The sequence below is a fragment of the Panicum virgatum genome, chromosome 4N (genome assembly GCF_016808335.1).
Source record: "Panicum virgatum strain AP13 chromosome 4N, P.virgatum_v5, whole genome shotgun sequence".
NCBI lineage: Eukaryota > Viridiplantae > Streptophyta > Magnoliopsida > Poales > Poaceae > Panicum > Panicum virgatum.
In genome coordinates this window covers 5,355,209-5,378,169 of record NC_053148.1, presented here as the reverse complement: position 1 = coordinate 5,378,169, position 22,961 = coordinate 5,355,209, and the positions used below count along the sequence as shown (strand labels likewise).

The following is a 22,961-nucleotide window of genomic DNA, read 5'->3' as shown; positions in this document are numbered from 1 at the left end:
TTACCAAATGGCTAATCTCATATGCGTACTATTGAACTACTAAAAATAGTGATTGATGTGATATATCTTTTTGTAGCTAGTGTTGTTAAATTGTAGTTGTAATATCAAAGTTAATGACCTTTAGCATTTGTGAAAAGGTTAATATGTGAGAATGACAATCTATCTTACTTCTTTTCATGTGTGGATGTATAGTTTAATAAGTCTTTTTAATGTCTCCGGTGATTTTTTCTATTATTATTAATATTTCCGTTCTCTTCACGAAGACGTCATTTTAGACGTGTAAAAAAAAACTCATTCTAGGACTAACGAGGAGTGATGTTAATTTTACTTTCACTTTCACTTGCGTTATATACGTACAATTATAGATAAAAAATATTCTCAACTATATATAAAACACAAGTAAAAGTGTAACTTGCAGATCTACTGCTACTTGACCCGTCCCGTCTTAGAGTCAAAAACAGTGTGAAAACTGAGGAACGGAATCATCTGAGCTGGCTTTGTTACGCTGCAGGGTGCACCCCACAGTACCCCAACACCCACTGCCATGCCCACTGCGCCAACCTAAACCACTGCGCTACCCGCGGCGGGAAAACGCCAGAAGCCCAACCCGCGCGTTCACACCGCGGCCCGCAAAGCCCGCGACGCGGCCAGCCCAAGGAGCGCCCATTCCTTCCCGCCCCCGGGCCCCGGTCGCGAGCCGCCACCTCTGCGCGCCTCCCCAGCGGCCATGCTCACAGGGCGGGAGAGCCTGGTCCGCCTCATCGGCCGGCGGCGCCGCTCCCCTCTCCCGGCCTCGCTCGCCGCCGTCCTATCCCCGTCCTCACCGTTCCCTGCCGCCTCCACCGCTCAGGTTGAAAGTCAAACCCCGCCGCCCCGAACCCCGCGAAAATGCGCCGGTAATTGACATCTCTGGGTTTTATCCAGGCCGACGACGGGGGCGGCTCGGGCGAGGCGGCGGGGGCAGAGGCTGGTCCGTCGTCTGGAGGAAGCGGCGGCGTGGGTGTGAGCGCGGAATGGGTCTCCTGCCCCGTATGCGGCGAGTCCATCCGTGGGTCGGACTACTGCGTCAACACCCACCTCGGTACGAGCACGAACCCAACGCTTGTCCTGAATACCTGCAATGTTGAGTGCTCCCTTGCATTTACTGGATGGAGAGAGTGTCGCTACTTGTTCTGACTGGGTTTGTCCCAAAGTTCTAGTGAAATTTTGCGACGTCTCAGAACAAACAAACAAAGGCGTAGAGGCTCTAGACAAACCTTCATGCTTTGATTAGCTAATCTCAAATCACAAATTCATATGATTTGTGGCTGTTCCTGTTCGTGTTGCAGTGGTTTGTCAGTCAAAACTAGCTAGCCAAATGTGTATATCCATCATGCCACTTTCATTCCTTCTCTTGGTTTGGTTGGTTCAGTGGGCGAACAAGCTTGAGTGAAATTTACAAACGTACTACTGCACATTTACGATTGCTTATGAATACTATTGCTAGTGTTCGGTGCATAAAGAGCATGCCATATGTATCGATACTATTCTTAACATTGACTATTGTGTTGGCATTATCTTTGCAGATATATGCCTTACTAGAGGAACAAAACGAAAATTAACACAGAGCACCCTTCTTAATTTTAGATTCAGTAAAAAGGTTTCCGCTGAGCCTGCTTCAAACAATTTGAAAAACGAGATTGAAACAGAAAGTGTGAAACAGATCGATGAGGATTTATCTAGAGACCAAGCATTCTTTTCGCTGGATATTGACATTGAGGGTTCAAAGACTGGACCTTCTCTTTCATCACCTGGTTGTCTGAATGGCTTACTTGGCATTTCTAAGACGATTAGTACCTATGTACCTTCAAATACTCTCTTGCCAAATGTTAAGGATGATGTAAGTAATGTTCCAGTGGAACACTACTCTTCTAGCAGGCATCCAACAATGGCAACATCTCGCAGTATTGATGCATGTGCAGACTTGGATTCTAGCACCATCATAGCAGTTGACACTGTCATAGTTGGCCGGAGGTTTCATGAGAACATTGAATTGAGAGAAGATGCAGGCATTACTTTTCAGAGAGATCCTCAGAATGCTAAGGACTCTGATGCTATAAAGGTTTCCATCTTTTCCAACTACAAAAATATATGGTAATACCCTCCATATAGTGGATTTTTCTTAATATCATCAGTAGGTGCTTTATGCAGCATCTGAATGCGAGGAGATGCTTGGATATTTGCCTCGAGAGCTTGCTAAAGTTTTGGCTCCTCTAATGGATAGACAGTATGTTGAATGCGAGGTGAAGTTCTGTTATTATTTTGCTAGAATGTTACCCTTCTGCCACTAGTTTTTGTTGTTGATTAGACATATGAAGGTGGCTTTTAATGCTTAATGCACTGCACTATGCTGACAAAACTCCCTCTATTACTATCTCTTTAAAATTCCTTTGAGTTAAATAAGTAAACATTTATTGGTGATGAATAAAGTAGCCTTGGTTTGCATAATAGTTTCTCTATAAGATCTCACCCAATGCAATCTGAACGGATGCTAGCTGATGGTACTGAACACAATTAATCAATTGTCAATAATCCTTTGTGAATTATCATTTAAGTGCTGCATTCACAGGCTGAGCACCTCTAAACTCCAGTAATATTACTTTATATATTTGTGCCAGGAAATTTTGGCTACATCTCCTCAGACCCAACAGTTGTACAAAAAAAGAGAGATATAGGACAGTTACTGTGCTTCATCTTTGTAAATGCAAGCAATGTCCACTTGATTGTATCAATAATTATGGGAGATGATGGGATCAATGAGTATAATTTCTGTATGCTTATTTGGTTTAGTGGTATGTTTGACAGTAGAGCAGTTTTGTGAGTTTCTTTCAAACAGAGGGCATTAGGTCTGCTCTGTCTCAGTTAACAGACCATAAAAAAAGCTTGTATACCAGCAAAGCTTGTATACCAGCTTTCTGATGATATTAATCAGTCAGCCTGCTGTTGGAAGGTTGTAAGATTTCTGCTCTAAGGTTGCCTAGGTCTTTGATTATCCATTTCTATTTTGCAGATAGGCTTTTCATAGTAAGTAAATAGCCATTCAGCTGCTGACGCTTCATTATGCTTTCTTATTAGGGATATGTGGTTGGTTTGCCTGAACAACAGCTTGGCAATGTTCTCATCCAGATTACTGTCCAGAAATATCAGAGGAATGATGATCCAAAGTATTCGCAATCCTTATGGGAAAAGTTCATCAGCACCATTAAAAGTGGAAATTTTCAGCGACCTACCATTGCAAGATACCAGAAAAATTTTAATTTGATGATATCAGATGTTATTGCCAACCATACACATGTTTTTAGTGATATAGAAAAATCATTTTTAGGTTGTTATTTTTTCTTCCCCTCTCACTTAGTTCTTTAATTTCTCATTGAACACATCTTAATTGATTATTATATGTTATGTCATTTAACAGCTTCTTTTAAGTCGTTGTCAGATGATGGGCAACACCTTTTTGTAAGGATTTACACTCGAAAAGGTTAGCTTTCCTGTCAAACAGTGATAAGTAAAATTTTAATTGGTTCCTTTCTTCACCTTGCATATGCTCATACCTTAAAGTAGAGTCTTATTTAATGCACTTGAGCAAGTATTGGGGATGTATGACATACAATCAGCAGCACTAATTTATCAAAAGGGACCTTCCTCCACTTAATTTGCCCATTCTGGGCATTTTTGGAAAGAACATTCCCATCCCTGCACTATCAAATATTTGCTACACTTATTTTATTCTCATTCAGGTGATAAGGTTGTCAAGATTGATCCATAGGACTCGGGGCTTTCATATCTGAGATGCCACTGCTTGTGTGCTGGGTGTCGCAATGATGTCCTGAGTCCTGACTTTGTTACATGTTCTTTAATAGAAGCGACTCACAATCAACTGATCAAGCTTAGGGCATGTGTAGCTTCAGTAGCTTGATTAAAATTATTTAAATGGAGCCTCTTAGTGAAGAAATATTTTTGAAATAAGACTTACTGAACCAATAACCTAGCACTTGCTTAACTAATTTTCGTACAGGGCCATGGTTCCGAAAGAGCACTATCTCGTATCGTGAGATATTAGATCTGGAGCATGCAGCAATGGAGCTGAAGGGTAATAACCTGGCATCTAAATTTTTCTTGCTATTGTGCCTTTAGCTTGTCGAATTGAAAAACTGTTTCTCTATTCAGTGGCAGGTTATATCGACATGCTTTCTTGCACAGTTGATCCATCTGAATATGATATGAAGGAGATTCTTGATGTTTTAAGTGTTCCTGAAATGAAAGAAATTCTAAAGGAGCTTCAGAAGGTTTTCAATCTCGTCTTCAATACCTTTTATCATCACTCACACGTACACGTACTTTGATCAGTCGATATATTGTTTGTCTGAGGTTCAGCCGCTGCCCAAGCATTGGTCCCTTGAAAGGTTGATTTTAAGAATCACCATTTGTAGTTACCAATTTGGAAGCTATATACTACTTTAGGATTTCATATTGGCACATATTTTTTGAATACTCATATAATAAGCCCCGATAACTATCAAATTTGATTATGGAACTGTGGAATTGAAAATATCTGAGAATGCATGGGGATGTCCCTATAACACCAAACAACAATGCACAACGGTAGGTGTATAATCCGTGAAATGATTTTACTTCTAAGGAATAGGACAACTTGATGAGGCAATATAAAATCCGTCCATCCATAGTTTTTGGCCACAAGCACTTGATGAAAATAATGTCAACACGCCAAAGGGCCTCTAGCTGAGTTGGTTAGAGGAACCCAGCGGCACTCCTCAGGTCCTGGGTTCGACTCCCCGTGGGAGCGAATTTCAGGCTGAGGTTAAAAAAATCCCCTCGCTGGCCCCGGTGCCAATGCACTGGTGTGGACGGCCCAGGTCGGCCTGAGGACCCTTACATGGCCCAGGCAGGGTTCCCATGGGCTACGGCCCCCAGTGTCAGGGCGGGGCCAGGGTTCGGGGATTTTCTCGGTCGGGGAAGCCGAGGCTTCTTCTAGAAAGTCAATACCGGTGGGGCGGTCTTTCTCCACCCGGCCGAGTTTTTTTTAAAATAATGTCAACACAAAAGTGCATGTACAGAAACAGATTTGTGCTATCTGGGTTTTTTGTTAGTTGTTAGAGGGGGGTTGATTTTCATTCTCTACCTTGTTTTCTCACTGACCTTCTCCCTTTTAGGATAAGACAACCTGCACACGTCGACACGAGCTTGTGTGCACCCTTCTGTCTTTATATCATAATGGTACCTGGTAAGGCTATTTGCTTGTTGCATTGTTGAGAATTGTGGCCTCAGTGTCATGACAGTTCATCTCGGGAACATGCAGTTCATCACTACCAGAGCGAATCCTAAAACTAACAGGAACCTGTATAAGAATTTCTAAGATGGCAGATGAACTTCTGTGGCGTATCCAGGTGAAAGCTTACTGCATTTAACCATAGAGCTTAAATATTGCTTGCACTGACTATTCTAGCAACATTATCATTTCATCCAACACCTATATTTGCATCTATGACCAAAGTACAATCATGCAGAGGCTCTTTTTTCTAAATGGCGATCAAGATCTTTCTTCCTTTCTATTAGTGGAATTTGGTGTAGTGAAGTTCCCAGACTATGCTCGCAGCATCTCTCACCGCCCTTTTCAAGAAAGAAGTGATATGCTTGAGTATGAAGAGGTAAAAATCCAATCCTCTTTTCAAAAAGAAGAATAGTGAGCCACTCGCCAGCTGTGTTTTTAATATCTTGCATTGCAAACAGGCTATCCGAGTTGCACAAGTGATGGATGAATCCCTTGATAATAATAACATGGACTTGGTGACAAGATGCATTGATTTATCTGAGAACCGATTATGCGCTATGTCAAAACCCGAAAATGCAACTTCACCTGAACATCCTCCATCGTTCTTTTCACGCTTTTCAGCTTCCTGGGTCTATTCGAAAATACTCACCTTAGGTGTCTCTGTTTATGAACGAGACCGTAGGTAAGTTGCAATAACTGCTAAAATTATGAATCAACTTGAATTCTCTTCAGATGCATGATTTTTGTGATTCTTAAAATTTTGGGTGAACCTGAAACCTTAAGCACACTAGAATTCTTTTTCCCTTAAGGTTGTGTTGACATGCCTTCTGGCTCGTGCTACATATTAGGATGCTTTAGTGATGTAGCTGGTAGATATATGGGCATTTGACACAAGCACAAGTACAAATTATAGTTGGTTGCGCGTACATTTTCTGTTAAAGGGATTATTAAGTTCTTTCCCCAGAAAGCATCTTGGTCATTTTGTTATTCTCTGGGGATCTGGACTTCATGCCAACTGAAATTTATAGGTATGAAGATGCAATCAGGATTCTAAAGATACTACTCAGTAAAATTCCTTGTGATAGACGGCGAGGGTATTGGACACTGAGGCTATCTGTTGATTTGGAGCATATGGGTCGTCCAAATGAGAGCATTTCCATATCTGAAGGAGGAGTAATTGATCCATGGGTTCGTGCTGGTTCAAAGTTAGCGCTGCAAAGGAGGGTGCTGCGTTTAAGCAAACCTCCACGACGCTGGAAAATTCCCAGTTATGCTAATTATGTCAAAAGAAATATAAAAGAGGTATATATCACCATGATTGTCATTGATGGTAAAGTTCACCTTTTGGCCCACTTTATTTTCATGCTAAATGATCTATGCTTGTTATGCTTCTCCTATTATTAGGTGAATATTGAAGGAAGGCCCTTAAATTGTGAGACAGGAGCAAAAAATTTATTTTATGGTTATGACGGGGAACTTTGTGGGGTTGAGCAGTTGGCTTTACAATATTATGCTGATGAAGGTGGTGGTTGGCAAGGTACCCATTCAGAAGGCGGCATTTGGATGACTATCTTTGGCCTTCTGATGTGGGACATAATGTTTTCAGACATACAAGATGTTTTCCAGTCTAAATTCCAGGTATATGACCTATGAACAACGCTTTTGTTTATTAGTGGTGCAGTCATATTTTCTGCAAAGTCATCAGAACCTTGTAGTGGATTCTCATTAAATCCCTATTGATTTTGTGATAGATTGTTGGACCTGATCATAATCTTTTACATGTTCCTTACGGCACATTTCTGTGACTTGATTTGTGCGTTCTTATGTAGATGGCTCCCCTTGATCTGGAAACAGATGATTTCTACAAATCAAGAAAGGACCTTGCAGAATCCCACCTGAAGAAGATACAAGATGGGATGGCTGAAGAGATGCTTATCATCTCCTGGGAGCTGCATCAGGGCACAACCTGCCACGGGGTTAATTGGGACCGTCATTCCTTAACTGACTTACGGGCTGTTGTTGCATGCATTGGCGGCCATCGCTTGGCATTGCTCCTCCGCCATCTAGCAGTTGATTACAGAAGCTGGTCTAGTGGAATGCCTGATCTACTGCTATGGCGTTTCCTTGATGAAAGAGGAGGAGGTGAAGCTAAACTTGTGGAGGTCAAAGGACCAAGGGACCAGCTGTCAGAGCAACAGCGTGCATGGATTCTTGTTCTCATGGATTTTGGATTTGATGTGGAAGTGTGCAAAGTAAGCCCAGTTGTCAAGCGGAGATAGCTCCCTTTCAAAGTTGCACCTAGTGTAACAATTTCATTTTATTGATCATTTATGCATTAGATAAGCCTTTGATTAATTAGAAGAGCAAAACTGTAACATGTAAACAGTGACATTGTTGTGATGTTGTACAGAAGTAAAAACATTCTCGTCACTTATTTGGGCAGGGATGTTCTAACAAAGCTCCAGGTGGAAAGATTGGAACCATCAGTTTTCTTCGGGTTCTTATGGTAAGTTACCTGCTTATATATTCTGAGCTCTGTACTTGAGATCATTGGAAGCTGGCAATTGGTTACAGAGCAGCAATTGGCTTGTTAGAATCTACCAAAACTATCCTGTATATGAGCTTTTGAAGTACTTTCATAAGCCAACAGTTGCAACAGGCCACAGTATTTGATTCAACTAAATTCTAAAAAAAACATCAGATGAACAAAAAAAATGTTCGAGAGGTGGCGAGGCTAGTAAAGCATATCCTGTCCTTACGAAGGAACAGTTACAAGTGACAGTAAGGCACAGTTACCTGTCTGACTGTCACGATGACCTGAGACTGACAAGGTGAAAAACAATTTGCAAATTCCCAGCTTGCAAAGAAAGTAAGCTTTTGCAACTGCTAGTTTGCTTGATACTGATATATGAACTTGAATACCCTAAGCGAGAACTCCATAAACAAAAGATGATAAAATTACAGATCATTCAATATCGTGTAGTTGTTCAAAGGCCATCTTAAATATACTGGCTTTCGACCAGGCCAGGTGCTGCTTTTGGATCAGATCTAGAGGAATATGGCACTAAACGCCTCCTCCATCGCTCTCCTCTTACTCAATTCAATAGTCCATCCGCCTGCTCGTGCTGCTCTCTCCGCACGTAGTCTCCTGGTCTCCTCATCATCTCCTTGAAGAGGATCTGACCGACCGCCGATTGGTTGAGGAGCCATACCTGTGGGACGAGGCTGAGCCCCGCCAGGGACAGCAGCAGGCGCATACTGGCCCTGAACTCCTGCCCCACCGCTAATACCCTGGGAACTCCCAGCAGCCTGTTATAGATTTCAAGAGCACTAACTGTTGTCATTTATACCATAGCAACCTGTTTTTTTAATCAGAGTACCACAGCAATCTAAGCACAAAAAAGTTTATTTAAGGAAAAACAGTATTAAGTTAAAGCAGTACAGAATAGAGAAACATAACAACAACAACAACATAGCCTTTTTTTCCCAAGCAAGTTGGGGTAGGCTAGAGATGAAACCCGAAAGAAATAAGTTCAAGGTTCAGGCACATTGATAGCTAGTCTCCAAGCGCTCCTATCCAAAGCTATCTCTTTAGAAATATTCCAATCCTTAAGGTCTCTCTTAACCGACTCGTCCCACGTCAGTTTAGGTCTACCTCTACCCCTCTTTACATTATCGACCCGCTCAAGAACCCCATTACGCACCGGCGCCTCAGGAGGCCTTCGTTGGACATGTCCAAACCATCTCAGCCAATGCTGGGTAAATTTCTCCTCAATTGGTCCAAACCATCTCAATTCGTTGGACATAACAAAAGGAAAATATAGCTAGCAGCAGTTCTTTACATGGGCGTGAAACCAGTTGAAACTGAATAGTCATAAGGATCCAAAGTGAAATGATAAAACCTTCATCTGTTGTTATGACACGTGGTCAGCGAATTATGCAGGCAATTTCTGAAGATGCATGACATTGATAAAAAAATAATACTGTCCAAGGAGATTAAACACACATAATGAAGGTGGAGTGCAGTTTCATCCTTGGCTGAAACATAGTAGCAAAGGATTCAGTTTGCTAAGGGTTGATCCTTTAATCACCAAATCATCTTCTAGCATAGGTAAAAATTTTCCATCTAGACTAAAACATGTTGGTAGGATGTCAAGGTGATAAAATCTTAAAGTTGGCACTTCAGCAGTTAGATCTTTTAATCACTACCATTTTCTGATGGTGTTCAGGGGCGGAGCCAGGGTCCATGCTGAGCGTACTGCAGCACGGGCCCAACTCAGTTCACCCCTTGTAAATTTCCATAGTAATTAGACCTAAAGAAATATTATTTAGCATAATTTTAATCAATCTAATACATGTCCATTGATTTTGCCCGGGTTGGAGGGCATTTCCAGCTTCACTCCTGATGGCGTTTACTAGAAATTTGCCTAGTTGAGCTACTAATGGCTGTGCCGAATATTCTCCAACAGGCAGCATTCCTAAGGGGTTGCTGATGTAAGCACAATATCAGATATTCAGACCCCTAAGTTGAAGACAGCATACTTCCACAACCTCACAAAATATTATTTCACAGGAAACATATAACTTAAAAATATCTACTGACCGTATCATCGGCGTCGGTCTTTACAGGGTTCATCCTGCTTGCTTTTAGTGCAGCCGCAAGATCTTCAGCCTATAAATCGGCCATAAAGATAAACTGTTCTCAGTCAAAATATATCACTATGTGGCTAGAGCAAGAAATTTCAACTGGAATGCTGCTGCCTCCAGAGGATAATGGCAAAGAAGAACACACCCTTTTCGCTCGGGACAAAAATATCTGCTCAGCATTTTCCTTTTGGTATCTCGCAATTTTAGCTTCGATCGCTTCAACATCTATCCCTTCAATCAGGTTGAAAGCTTCAAAAGGAAAATCAAATCCTGCTAAGTTTTCCCAAATAGGTGTGATTCACGAATGACAAATTTACAAACAGGACAACCAACTCACTCATATCCTCAACTTCTTCCAGATAATCGTTGTAGTCCTTCAGAGTAGGGAAATGTTCCTGCGTCTTGTTGAATCTGAACCCAAATCCATACAAATAATTCGAGTTAGCAGCTTGAAAGAAAAATATCCCTTCTTGATATAGAGAACGGAGAATTTTTCCAGGCTGTGGGGCGCACATGCTGGCTATCCTGCGGCGGATGGTCATCTCCTTTGCCCACGCGTTCCCCCCGCCGCCGGACACCACCACCATCTCTTCTCCGCCGCCTTGACCGCAGGATCAGCTTCCGCAATGCCGAGGAAGTGAGCAGGGTGGCTAGGGTTCGCCCGTTCGGAGTGGGGAGAGGAAGGGGAAGAAGCGTAGGCCTTGAACGGCAATTTGAGAGATAAAGAGGGTCTTCCGACAAATAACTTGTTTCAGTCGATCTGAGCCGTCTGGTGCTGATCGAACGGTTAGTAGTTCGCACATGTGGGTTTAGACCTTGCTTCCCCTTTGCATACGAACGCCCCATGGCGCTGGCCATCCGCCTCCTCGGCCGCCGCCGGCTCCTCCCGTCGACGCTCGCCGCCGCCGTTGCCCACCTCTCCGCCGCTACCCAGAACCCCAGACACCACCACCACAACGTCCCTCTTCCTACTCCCACTCTCCCGTTGCCCCCTCGCGAGCTCCCCCCTTTCGCCCTCCAATTGCGAAGCTTCTCGTGGTACTCCCGCTCTAGCTCCGGGTCCGGCCCCAGTCCGAGAACCGCTGCCGCGGACACTCCCGGAGAGGAAGCGTACACTGATAAGGAAAGCGTATTCTTGGACAACGCGCATATCTTTGATGGCGAGGAAAATGTCGCCAGCGCGGCGGGCGCTGCAGCGGATGCCGTGGGAGGTGCCGCCGGCGCCACGGCCAAAGGCGTTGGAGGAGTGTCGGAACTGGCTGTCAGCACAATGTCGGAGCTCATGGACGGGTTCCATAACCTCACCGGACTGCCGTGGTAGGCTCCTTGCAGCGGGAAAAGCTATCCATTTCCCGTTATTTTTCGGCAACACGTTTTCTTGTGGCAATTTGAGGCCTTGCTTGGGCTTTTGAATGAGTCTTGTTTGTCGTACTTTTGCACGTCTTATGAATTATCCCCAGTCATCGAGGCCGTGAGTCTAGTTTAAGTGTAATTGTTGCTGTTCATTACAGGTGGATAACGATCTCCCTTTCAACTGTGGCCATGAGACTGTTGATACTTCCTACCCTCATAGTTCAGCTTCAGAAGACTGCTAAAATTGGCCAAATAATGCAAAAATGTAAGCAGTACTGTTCTGCAAACTTCTCATTACCTGGTGATGCAGCGATGCATCCTGTAAAATTATTTTATCAATATTGTTCTCCACCTATCAAAATTTGAGTAGAAACGCATTCTAAATTCCCAATAGGTTTATTTATATGCAGTACTACCCAGTACAGACAACTAATGGTCAATACCCCCCCCCCCTTTCGATGTAGTAATACAGTAATAGCATGGTAGTGCGTACTGCTTAGTATATTATTTATCTCAAAATACTTAACTTACGGGTGCCTTAATTTCAAACATGCATTTGTAACGTTGAATTTATATTGTGCATTTCATCATGTGTTTCTGATTTGATTCTCATATATCTTCTTTTTAAGTGTCCTCTTCAATACCCCCTCCTCAGCCGGGAAGTAACTTCCGTGAACAGTACCTTCTGTTCCGGAGGAAAAAGGAGGAGCTTGGCTGTCCCTCCTTTTTTTGGAATTTTGCCTATTTTTCAGTACAGGTAATGATATATTGTGGTGTAGTTGTGGATCTAATGATTGATGCTACAATTAATTTTGGAGTCTATATTGTGGTGTTCCTAATCTATCTTTTCCCGTATGGTATAGCATTTGAAACCGAACTAGCTACTTTGGAACTTCTCCTCTGTAATTACTCAACTATGTAAATTGTTTCTTTGGCAATAAAGTTCAGGCAACCCCTGGGTTGCCATAGTTTCCCTAAAAAAAACTAACTAGATTAATGTTATGTTGTGATCTCTTCTGCCCTCTCTACTTATGTTGCAGTTCCCTTGCTTTATTCTTTGGATGATGAGCATCCGGAGTATGTGCTTGAATCATCACCCAGCATTTGATAATGTATGTTCAAGGTATCTCTGTACTTAATTCTCGTCTATTCATTTTACTATTCTCAAGTTTCCTGCAGAGAGTTATGATGTCTTAAGGTCATAATGCTAGCAACCATATTTGTTATTCATATTGTTTGTATTTTATATGTACTCATGTTCTTTGTTTGTTGTATTGTTTTGCATTTGACAGCTGATGTCTAACATTAAAGCATTCATTTGTCAGTTGCACTTATGACACAACTTATTGCAAGTATAAGAAAGCAATCATATTGATCAGATTTCAATCCTAGAATTACTATGTCGCTGTTGGACGATTGGATAGAGTTTAATGCAGTTATTTGTACTTCACCTGGCTCTGAGAAGGAAAAAAAAGATATCAAAGTGTGAACTACTGTAGTACATGATTGGTACATGCGACCCAAGGTGTTTTAGGGCACTACTGAGCTACTAGAGATATCTTGCGTGCATACTGTTAAGTTGCATATCTGGAGGTTGCAGCAGTTACATTGGAGATTTGGAGGTGTTGAAAATTTTGGGCTGGTGGTGGAACTGTATACCTGGGGCCATGGTGTGGTGCTTTAAGAGATTGTGGGCTGGATTCAGCTGAAGTTAGTAAGCTAACGGTGCCGACATCAGGGATCCACAAAGAATATGGATGGCTGGGGTTTGATATTGCAAGGCTCGGATGCCATGTTGGCATTCAATCAATAAGGAAACCTGGTATATATACAAGAAAATAAATGGATGTATGGGCAACACTTAGACTTGATGGGCTAAAAAGCCAAAAACAAAAACATATCAAGCTATACGCTAGTATTGGTAGTACTATAGTTACCGTTTTTCCCAGATATATATTGTCTAATAGCAAGTGTATCCTGTTTATGAAGCATATATTCATATTTGTGATTATTTTTATTATTACGCTGCATAGTTAACTTCATTTTTCTTTAACGTAAATTTGACAGTTCCTTCTGTTTATTTCTGGACTACTAAACAGGGTGGTATTCTGTGGTTCCATGACTTGACTGAGTTTCCACATGGCACTCTAGGTCCTATCTTTCCTATCTTAGTTGCTGGTCTCCATTATTTAAATGTTCAGGTGCTTTTCTAGCCGATTTCTGTTTTGAAAGCTTTTGTTTACTAGTTTTCCTTTCCTACCGTGTTTCGTTTTGCTCTTTAAGTCTAGTCTCTAGTACTGGGACAACACACACAGTGTAGCAAGTTAAAATTCGTGGCTGAGTTAATTTTTCCTTTGGTAGGTTATGTGATTGTTAATTTAAATTTGCATATATAATTTTTGGTTAATAATCATGCAAGAAAGTTGGTATGACCAATCAATCAATCATAAGTTGGTGGTGATTTTGATTTCTGTCTATTGTTGGTCCTATGGATGGAAAGGTTCAAGAGATATTTCCATCTCATGAGTAAACGTAGAGGGGAATGCAATATGTTTGTCCGTGCTCTGATAAAACCTTTTCAATGAAATCTAGAACATTCTCAGTTCCTTTTGTCACTAAGTGGCTCAGAAATGATAGCTTGCAATTTTATGAAGCTGGGTGAAAGTCACATCCTTCAAAGGCTCAAAGTGGTCAGGCCAGGATGCTCACACAAACACACACGAACACAGTAGGATAAATTGGTTTTGGTGCTGCCGAATGCTGGCAGCTTTTCTGGTTTCTCCACTATATATTACTGAATTAGAGCTACAATAAAGCTTGCGAATATCATTTAATGCAGAAAATAACTACTATAATCTGCAAAATACTCATGCTGAAAATTAGCTAGCTCTAAAGACTATGCATCTAGACACTAGCACGGACCTGGACACAAGATTATTTTCCAGCACTGGGATGAGGAACTTGTTTGTGCTAAATTGTCTGTGAGACTCTGACTCCTTGGTCTGTTTCCTCAGATTTCTTTTCAGGGGTCCCAGATCAAACACCTTCCAGGAATTTTCGGCTTGCTGGCAAAGGTATGATCCATAAAACCAGTCACAGGGATACATGTAGCTAGTTGACTAGCTGTCACAAATTCTTAGTAAGTTATCAATATGAGTGACCCATTACTCAGATTTTGTTGTGAAGAACATGGATGGTTCGTCCATCAATCATTAAATCAAGTGTTTTTTTTTGTTCAAGTGTATGTGATGCGTGTACCACACTTGGGCAGTTGGCCTTGTGAAATATGGCCCATATAGTGTTATTAGCTTACTTTGTCCATGTGGGTATCTACACTTGATGGAATGAAGTGGTGGACATGGCCCACACTGCAGTATGATGTCGTGTGAAGTAAATATTGGACTAATGACGATGAACTATATACTTGTATGGTGGCAACCAGTTGAGGTCAATGGAATACTTGTAGGTTTTTTTGAAAACTAATACTTGTAGGTTTTGGAATTATACTAGTATTACAACGATGTCCCACTACAACGATGTCCCACAGGTCTTCATTGTGTTCTTGTATTGCACTGGATCCACCACTGCCAGATGGCATTGATATTGCATTTATATGATGGATGTTACACTGATGCGAAGAATTTTGGCTAAAATGCCTGTGCTTACTTGTTGCTATACTGACTTTTTGATATGATACAATCAAGCTATGGTTGGTACATTGAATATGCACAATTTTCTTAGAGGAATGAATTATGTTCGGTTGGCTGCTCCCAATCTTGCTGTCTATAGTTAGGTATTAAGGATTTCCCCTTTGGTAAGGTCCATTGAAATAACTGTGAATTAATATTGGATTGACCGTTTACTTTGCACATGTTTCCTTCTCCCTCCCTACTTTTTATATGTAAATCTGCCCTGTTCTAAAGATAGTTCTACTTTGCACATGTTTCCTTCTCCCTCCTTACTTTTTATATGTAAATCTACCCTGTTCTAAAATAATTCTTTCTTGTTTGCAGTACTATAGAATATACTTGGATGTACTGACTATCCCTTTGTTTCTTATCGCGTATGTGATCCCTCAGGTCAGCTACTTGCATATTCCCTATGTTCTTATTATCATTTGTGATTCCTCAGGTTAGATTCTTGCATTTCGGTTTTATTTGGTTAGGAATGAATGCTGTGCACAACATGTTTGAAATCTATTGTCAAGTTTGGCAGTCCGAGATTAATTAAAATAATTTGGCCTAACTATTATGGTGGATCTATTTCATTAAGAACTGTGATTTTTTAATTACTGCAGATACTTTGTGTTTACAATTGTTTCCAGCAACATGCTCTATTTGGCATAGTGTTCCACGGTCAGATTAGAATCCTTTGTCACAATAATGACAGATTGATGCTACCTATACTGCATGTGCTGTCACAAAGTTAACAGAAGTTAACAGACTTGGATGAATTTAGATGTTGCAGCTTGAGGGGAAAGCAGGTTCTGCAAAACTGTGGCAGACTTGATTTGGAAAACAGTTTTGTTTTCTCAAACACGCAGGGGTTGTGTATCATTGCATCAATAGCAGAAGGGAAAACATTTACAATACACACCCACACACCCCACAGAAATCAGGTTTGGGTGCAGGGTTACAAACTAAAAGCATTGTACTCATATTATGATATGATGTATACTAATTTGCACTGAAGTGTTTAGTCAATGATGTTTTTGCTACCCCCAATCAAAAGCATGTAGTCTAATAATACTTGTTTGCAACTGTGTTTTAATAGAATAGTAATTCAGATGCCGGAACCTGATTATTTACAATCTTTGATTGGCAGGGAAGCCTGGTGTACTGGACTACAAATGGTTTATTTTCTGTAGCTCAGGTTAGAGCAATTGTTTTACTTGTATTATGAAGTCATTTCAGTTTGGGTTATCGTGAGAATCTTGTATTCTTTTTGTAGTAACTCTATGCCTAAATCTGAATATGATTTTATGGTAAAGTAATAATACACCTCATCGAAAAAATAGGGAAGATGAGGGCACATGACCCGGTAGAATTATCTCATTCCTTTTCTTTTTCCTGGTTTGCCATTAGTCAAATATCGACCAGTAGGCATGTGTTGCAACACCTTTTTTATGCTTATGTTGCAATAATCAATAAGTAAAGGCTAAAGTAGACTAAGTATGGCCTGAATGGTCCTAAGAACACCTTGAAAGAGATATTAAATAACCTAGAGCAGATGGTATCACAATGCATGGGTTGTCAAGAATTCAGAAGAGGTTGCTTAGAACGGATAGATGAATCCCAATCTCTATTGCTCTTACATAAAGCTCCGACAGAAAAAAAAATGCTTATGAATTCCCCTTTTTGTTTGTATTTTCCTGTTTTTTATCCTTTGAGCAAACCTTCCATGTATTTTGATTTGAACAAGCTTGATATGATGAAGCCAACATTATGTACTTGATGTTAAATTCTAATTTTATGATTAAAGTGCAGCAATTGTCCCTGAGAAATGGTGCTGTACGCAAGCTATTGGGATTGCCATATATTAGAGCTCAGGTTGGTAGCAGAGCAGAAAAGTCTCATCTTGAGGGCTCTAAGACGATGCAGGTACAGCCATCTACTTTACATGTCCTAGTTATTTGCATTATGTGCAATTGAATCATGATGCTCCACACTCCCCACCCCCACACCACAAACCCAACCACGCACTCACCGTCACCACAATACAAGACACTGAGGAATGCCCTCCTTTTTTTTTCCTTCATTCATTCTCTTTTCACACATGAATTTACAGCGGTCACTTCTTGAAGACGCTGACTTGCAAACGGAATTGACACCTTCTGATAATGGAACTGCCATTGAGAGTACAACTCCTAATTTTGTACTGGAAAGTATGGAAGAAAATATATCCATGTCCAGTTCACCTGAAGAGCTACTTGAAGTACGAATATTTACATTTTTTTAATCTTGGAATGTCATTCCAGAATGAATTCTGAACCGTATACCTATATGTTTATCATCAGCAAGCATTACAGTATCTGGGAACTGGTCGGCGAGATCAAGCTATTCCACTGATCAGGTAAGTTTGTGTTAAGGTTTGTCTGTTCACTTGTTGGGTACCATCTCCATTTGCAAACAAGAGAAGTTGATGAACAATGTTACCCACAGGACAGCAGTAGAGAGAAACCCAGATCTGTCTACAGCTTTGATTGGAATGGGACAAACCCTGTTCTCAAACAGATTGTTTCCTGAAGCCTCAGAATGTTTTAAACATGCTATAGAAAAGGTCTGTTGTTACCTCAGGTGGTTTTCAGCACTTCAAAATTATGATCTGAGGCAGAAATTTAAGACTTAATGCTATCCCTTGTGTAGATTCAAGAAGATGACCCTCTTCTTGTACTTGCACTTTTCGGGGCAGGTCTTTCACATGAGCGGCAGGTAGAGTGTGCTACATTTGGATTTAGTTTATAAGAACATTAGGAATAACAGTGAACGGCATAAGCATCATGACGTTTACCAATGTAGGGGGATAATGAGATGGCAATCAAGCTCCTGCAGAGAATAGCAGAGCTCAAGGAACCAGAAAAGCCCATTAACAAAACGTGCTACTTCCAAGGGATGGTTATTTTGGGAAGGTAATAGTCCTTTTTAGATCATTTTGTTAATCTTCCATTGGTGTGACGCCCGACAGCTACCAACAGCCTACAATTAGTTATGATAGGGGTCCTCTCGGGTCCACACACAGCTACATACATATTGTAATTCAAGTCCATTACTGATTTCATTTACATAGCCCTGCTTTCTTATAATGTTGGAAAGTTTCTGAAGGTGCTGACATTGGTTTTTGCAGTATATTATCCAGAGAAGGCCGGAACTCTGAGGCTGCCAAATATTTGCAGATGGCTATTGCTTATGATCCTACTGTAGAAAGACTTCTGAAGGAATGCGAGGAAGGAATGGATGATCAACCGAAGTCAGAGGAAAAATGACATGCTGGACCTGAAAAGATCATAGTAACAGAGATAGCATACCTATACCGCCTATTGTTTTGGGACACAAGTTTGTCTGACATGAAACACTGGAATGGCAAGCCAGCAAATCCTAGACCATACTTGATCATAGAAGAATAAGAAACCAGAGGGTTACAATTGGATTGCACGCCTTTGAAGTCTGAAGATACCTCACGTAAATCTGCTGTCCATTTCACACCATCCAGTGTGCTTGAGCCCCTAAGTCCCAACAGATGCAGTTATTACTTCTGTTCTTGTGTAGAATATACTCGCTTCAAATTTTGTAAAGTAAAATGCAGCAGGAATATCAGTGATTGACTTAGGGATCAATATCAAAATTTTCCATGCACGTGATCTCAATTTACCGAACATTTTTGCCATTTGATTGATCAAAAGGCTATTTTATAGTCCAAATTTATTTTCTGTGGTGTAAGCAATCACAGGTCTTGAGAACTGTTTAACATTCACCCCTTCCATAATATTTTTTAATAGTGCTATTGCTCAATTGATAATAATTGGAATTACTGTTCTTGCACAGCAGCATCTCTCGCTGCATTCAAACTGTTACAAAGATAGCTCAAATAAGCCAATGGCTCCCAAGCTGAGAATGACAGCTAATCGTGTGGCAAAACAATCTTCTCAAACTCACCTCCACAAGGTCAGCACTATGTAAAGGTTGGACCTTAAGTAAAGCCTCATAAACACCACTTAACTGTTACATCCATTTTGCTAGTACACAGGGAAATCAGGATCAACATCTTGTCCCCATGCCTGCAACCCACCAATGATATCCTTCGCAGAGGCAAACCCATTCTCGCGGAGAAGCTGGACGGCTCTCTGAGAGTCGTTGCCCCTTCTGCACAGAACAACCAAGGCAGGCTCTTTACCCGAGGCTGATGCTGCTCCTGTTTCCTTCAGCGAGGTTTTGAGTGTGGGCAGCTTCTCTTCCAACATGGGGAGTGGGATGTTCAGAGACGGAGAAATAGAAGCGATTTGGAAGTGGTGCGTGGGGCGTACGTCCAATAACAGATGAGGTTCGCCATTATCAACCAATCTTTTGTAATCTCTACTAGTGATCCGGGCGTTCTTGGGGAGCAGATTCACACTTGGCGCTGTCTGCAGTAAAAGTAGACGAGGCAACAAAAATTCAAGATCATTCTTGTTATGATGCGCATTGCATCCATTTACATTACCTTATCGGACATTGGTGATTGTGTGAAGTGCTCATAGTCAAACTTCTGAAAATCTTGCTCTGTGAAAATTGAATTTTCACCGCAAATGGTGCAATCTGGCAAGCTTCCACGAAGCTTAACCTGCAAACATACATAGAGTCAGACTTGAAATGAGCTATATTAAGATACTGAATTGTATAGTTATGCAATCAACCAACACAAACAAGTTCTAAGGTTATTTTTCCAATCATTTGGTCACTACTTAACAATTGAACTCTCTTTTAAGTTAAAAGGTTTGTAAGGATAAGAAACAGTGGAATTTGACTGTCTGTTGGTCTGGTAACTGAAAATTTACTACAGGAATAGGCAAGGTACCAGCTCTCAGCAAAGGTCCTGAAAACATTAAAAGAGGGAAGTCTTGAAACCCTGCGAACAATTGCTATGTTCCCAGAATTTCAATTGTTAATCAAAAGCAAAAAAAAAATGCAAACACACCCAAGACATGACCATCGCGAAGATACCACAGATTAGAATGTAAAGGTTCTTCCAACTAGAACAAGAAGAGTCAATGTTTCTCATTAATCTGAGAATAATCCTGTAAAAATTACATTCCATTCAGGACCAATTAAATTTCTTTTATGCTCAAACATGATTGGCAACATGAGTACATGACAAACTGACGCCATACCACTATTGTAATTCATGCTACTGGTTCTGCGGTAAATATACTAAAAAGAACGTGCAAGTTAAAGGTAGATAGGAAAAGGCGGATGCAACATTGGTGCCACCCCCCACATGGTGCAAGGAGTGGGATGCATCACAGTGTTGGACTGTTGTGATTTTATGACAACTAATTTAGAGTAAGTCACATATCACATACAATTCTAATACGGGCAGAAAGTGCGTCAAAGAGTAGCATCCTTCCACAGAGGGGTTCACCAAAGGCAGTTGCAACCTTTATAGCCTCCAGAGCTTGTAGACAGCCAATTACTCCCGGAACTAGTCAACAAAAGAGTAGTTAGTCCACCAGTGCGAAACTATGTCTAAGAAAGTAATTGACAAGGTGCTAATTACAATAACTAGCAGCTAACTATATAAACTAAGAAGCTGGAAATGAGGTGTCTACACTGATCTGTGGTAAATGCACAATAATATCACAATATTTAGTAAGAACATCTTGAAGAAGAACCGACTGTAGGAGTTACATCATTGAGTGAACCTACCAAAACCTGTAGTCATTTATTAGTTAAGGATGAATATGGACATGAAAAAAACAATAAATTGCACAACATTGGATCTCCTTACTCATGATTTAATTTCCTATTTAGGTTGAAGTCCACGTCATAAAAACAAGTTTGTGTATGAATTTGAAGAAGGTTGACAAAAAATATTCTATTCATATTTGTCTGCTGCAAAGTATATGTTATGGCGATGAAGGGTGCTTACAGAGTCACCTACCAACCCCAAGAACGCCACTGTCTGAGCATCTCTGGCAGGCTGCCACAGGTGGTGGACTTGGAAAGAGGCACCGATAGCATGGACTTCCATTGTGATGATAAACAGTCAACTGTTAGAGAAGTCAATTAATGAATTAAAATATAAGGTTAAGTTAAAAAGTACAATATCTTTGATAAGGAAGATGTTTACCTGCCCTTCTAAACCTAATGCTGCACCGGATACAAGTGGCTGCAAAAAATAGGTAAAATCCCAGCAATTGATCATTGAATGATGCCATGAAATCAACAAAAGGCTAACATGACAGAGGACTGAGGACAGAATTCCATATCAAAGTATAGCATGCATTACTCACAAAAACAAAAAAGAAAGTTACCTTGTTCAGTAGAACACAACAATCACTGATCATATACCTAGTAGGAAGGTTGTCAGTTGCATCAACAACTATATCATATCTGTAGTTGTTTAGTTAATGATGAAAGCAAGAGGATATCATTTCAGAAAAAAAAATCATGTCATGTCACTGATATCAGAGTCTGTAAGGATACTTCCGCACAATCCCCAAAGCGTTGCACGGCTTCAGAGTATGGTGATGGTCTACCACCTTGATAGAGGAATTAATCCTGATTTAAGGAAACATATGTGGTACTAGTGAAATAATAGAATCAAATATTACAACATTTGCTTGGTAATCAATGTAGAGAAACAGCTGAAAGGTTGGACTCTTACTCACGGCAAGCATCAGCTGCTGACTTTACTTTTGGTTGTCCAAGATATGCTTCTTTGTGGATTATCTGAGAGTAAGAACAGAAAACAAGATAAGCATTGATACGCCATATGACTGTTACAGATTGAAATTACCGATTTTCATTGTGAATTATTTTCAAGATTGTTCTCTCCCAATTGACTACATTTGTCGCTTATGATTGCACGAATAGATTTCCCTTATAATTCTGTTACCAATAAGTATGCATCATTCAGATAATTCAGACATCAGAATAACCCAAGAAACTGAGAACACTAGATAAGAGGGAGAAAAAACACGCAAAATTATTTCTACCTGTCGATGAAGGTTATTCAGTTCAACATCATCACCATCCACAATGCCCAAGCAACCTAATAAGATAACAAATGCATTGCAAATGCAAAAATATCAGGGTTGAACCCAATAACATGTTCAATTTACATATAAGCTACATAAAGACTCCTCCAAAGGAGATGGGTGACGCCTAAGAATCAACTTCGAGTTTCAGAAATCTAACTGCTTCCTTGTGAAACTAAAGTTAAAGTGTTAAACACAACTTCACAGCAGAGGTGAACATTACCGACACCACAGGCTGCTAGGTACAGTGCCGCGGGAGAGCCCAAACCTCCGGCGCCGACCACTAAAATCGAAGACTGTGACAGCTTCCGCTGGCCTGCCAGATAGATGACAAAGCATCAGAGGTTCAGTCGAAGCGCTGCACCTTTTTTGAGCAATACACCGCACCACTGAACTGAGCATACGAGTTTGTGAATTGTGATAATACATTCGAAGCAGAAGGAGGCAGTTCATGAAATAACCAGGCGCAGGCAGCCATAGTAATGGAACTATGGAAGCAACAAGCAAGTCTAAAACATTGGAAACGAAACAACTGACCTTCGACCCCGAAGTCCGGGAGGAGGAGGTGACGGCTGTACCGGTAGATCATGTCCGCCGGGAGACCATCGTCCGGCGCAAACCCGTTCGCGCTGCGTCGCCGGCACGCGACGCTTCCGTCGCACGAGCCGTCCACTACTCCTTCCACCGCCGCCGCACCGTCCACTCCCTCAGGCCCCACCTCGAGCTGCGATTCTAGCAGCCGTATCCGGCCGTCGAGCTCCTCCCGCTCCGCCCGTAGCTTCTTCAGCTCCCTCTCTATCGCCTCCCTCCTCCCGCCGCCGCGGCGCCCGCCGTCCATCCCGCCGCACCTGGACGCTTTGCCCTTTGCTCACCGCTGCCGTCTCGCCTCAGCCGCCGAAA

The 22,961-nt window shown here is 41.3% G+C and overlaps 3 protein-coding genes across 5 annotated transcripts; 1 reads left to right on the top strand and 2 right to left on the bottom strand.

Annotated features, from left to right (window-relative positions):
* Positions 1 to 674: 674 nt before the first annotated feature.
* On the top strand, positions 675 to 18,804 carry LOC120670328 (fanconi-associated nuclease 1 homolog). 3 transcript variants are annotated; one of them, XM_039950414.1, is made up of 18 exons: positions 675 to 850; positions 925 to 1,081; positions 1,566 to 2,101; positions 2,178 to 2,282; positions 3,115 to 3,364; positions 3,455 to 3,517; positions 4,055 to 4,129; positions 4,207 to 4,325; positions 5,211 to 5,281; positions 5,357 to 5,444; positions 5,565 to 5,705; positions 5,788 to 6,011; positions 6,358 to 6,631; positions 6,734 to 6,967; positions 7,159 to 7,581; positions 7,773 to 7,835; positions 11,488 to 11,594; positions 11,959 to 12,086. In XM_039950414.1, the coding sequence occupies exons 1-17, from the start codon at positions 728 to 730 to the stop codon at positions 11,569 to 11,571; spliced, it is 3,030 nt and encodes a 1,009-aa protein (XP_039806348.1). In that variant the 5' UTR covers positions 675 to 727; the 3' UTR covers positions 11,572 to 11,594; positions 11,959 to 12,086. The 3 variants fall into 3 exon arrangements, with proteins under 3 accessions (XP_039806348.1, XP_039806349.1, XP_039806350.1); XM_039950415.1 differs by lacking the exon at positions 675 to 850 and having other exon boundaries at positions 955 to 1,081; positions 1,918 to 2,101; XM_039950416.1 differs by lacking the exons at positions 675 to 850; positions 925 to 1,081; positions 1,566 to 2,101; ... (11 more) ...; positions 7,159 to 7,581; positions 7,773 to 7,835 and adding exons at positions 10,812 to 11,293; positions 12,370 to 12,441; positions 13,429 to 13,530; ... (8 more) ...; positions 17,848 to 17,957; positions 18,173 to 18,804.
* On the bottom strand, positions 7,980 to 10,706 carry LOC120670330. The gene is made up of 5 exons (XM_039950418.1): positions 10,490 to 10,706; positions 10,314 to 10,387; positions 10,122 to 10,225; positions 9,933 to 10,001; positions 7,980 to 8,638 (listed from the first exon to the last, which is right to left on the bottom strand). Exons 1-5 carry the CDS (start codon positions 10,561 to 10,563, stop codon positions 8,378 to 8,380), a joined length of 582 nt encoding a protein of 193 aa, XP_039806352.1. The 5' UTR covers positions 10,564 to 10,706; the 3' UTR covers positions 7,980 to 8,377.
* LOC120670329 (adenylyltransferase and sulfurtransferase MOCS3-1) lies at positions 18,804 to 22,958 on the bottom strand. The gene is made up of 11 exons (XM_039950417.1): positions 22,599 to 22,958; positions 22,285 to 22,377; positions 22,020 to 22,075; positions 21,689 to 21,753; positions 21,508 to 21,582; positions 21,336 to 21,414; positions 21,152 to 21,190; positions 20,963 to 21,071; positions 20,385 to 20,503; positions 19,526 to 19,645; positions 18,804 to 19,448 (listed from the first exon to the last, which is right to left on the bottom strand). The coding sequence occupies exons 1-11, from the start codon at positions 22,897 to 22,899 to the stop codon at positions 19,062 to 19,064; spliced, it is 1,443 nt and encodes a 480-aa protein (XP_039806351.1). The 5' UTR covers positions 22,900 to 22,958; the 3' UTR covers positions 18,804 to 19,061.
* Positions 22,959 to 22,961: the final 3 nt, after the last annotated feature.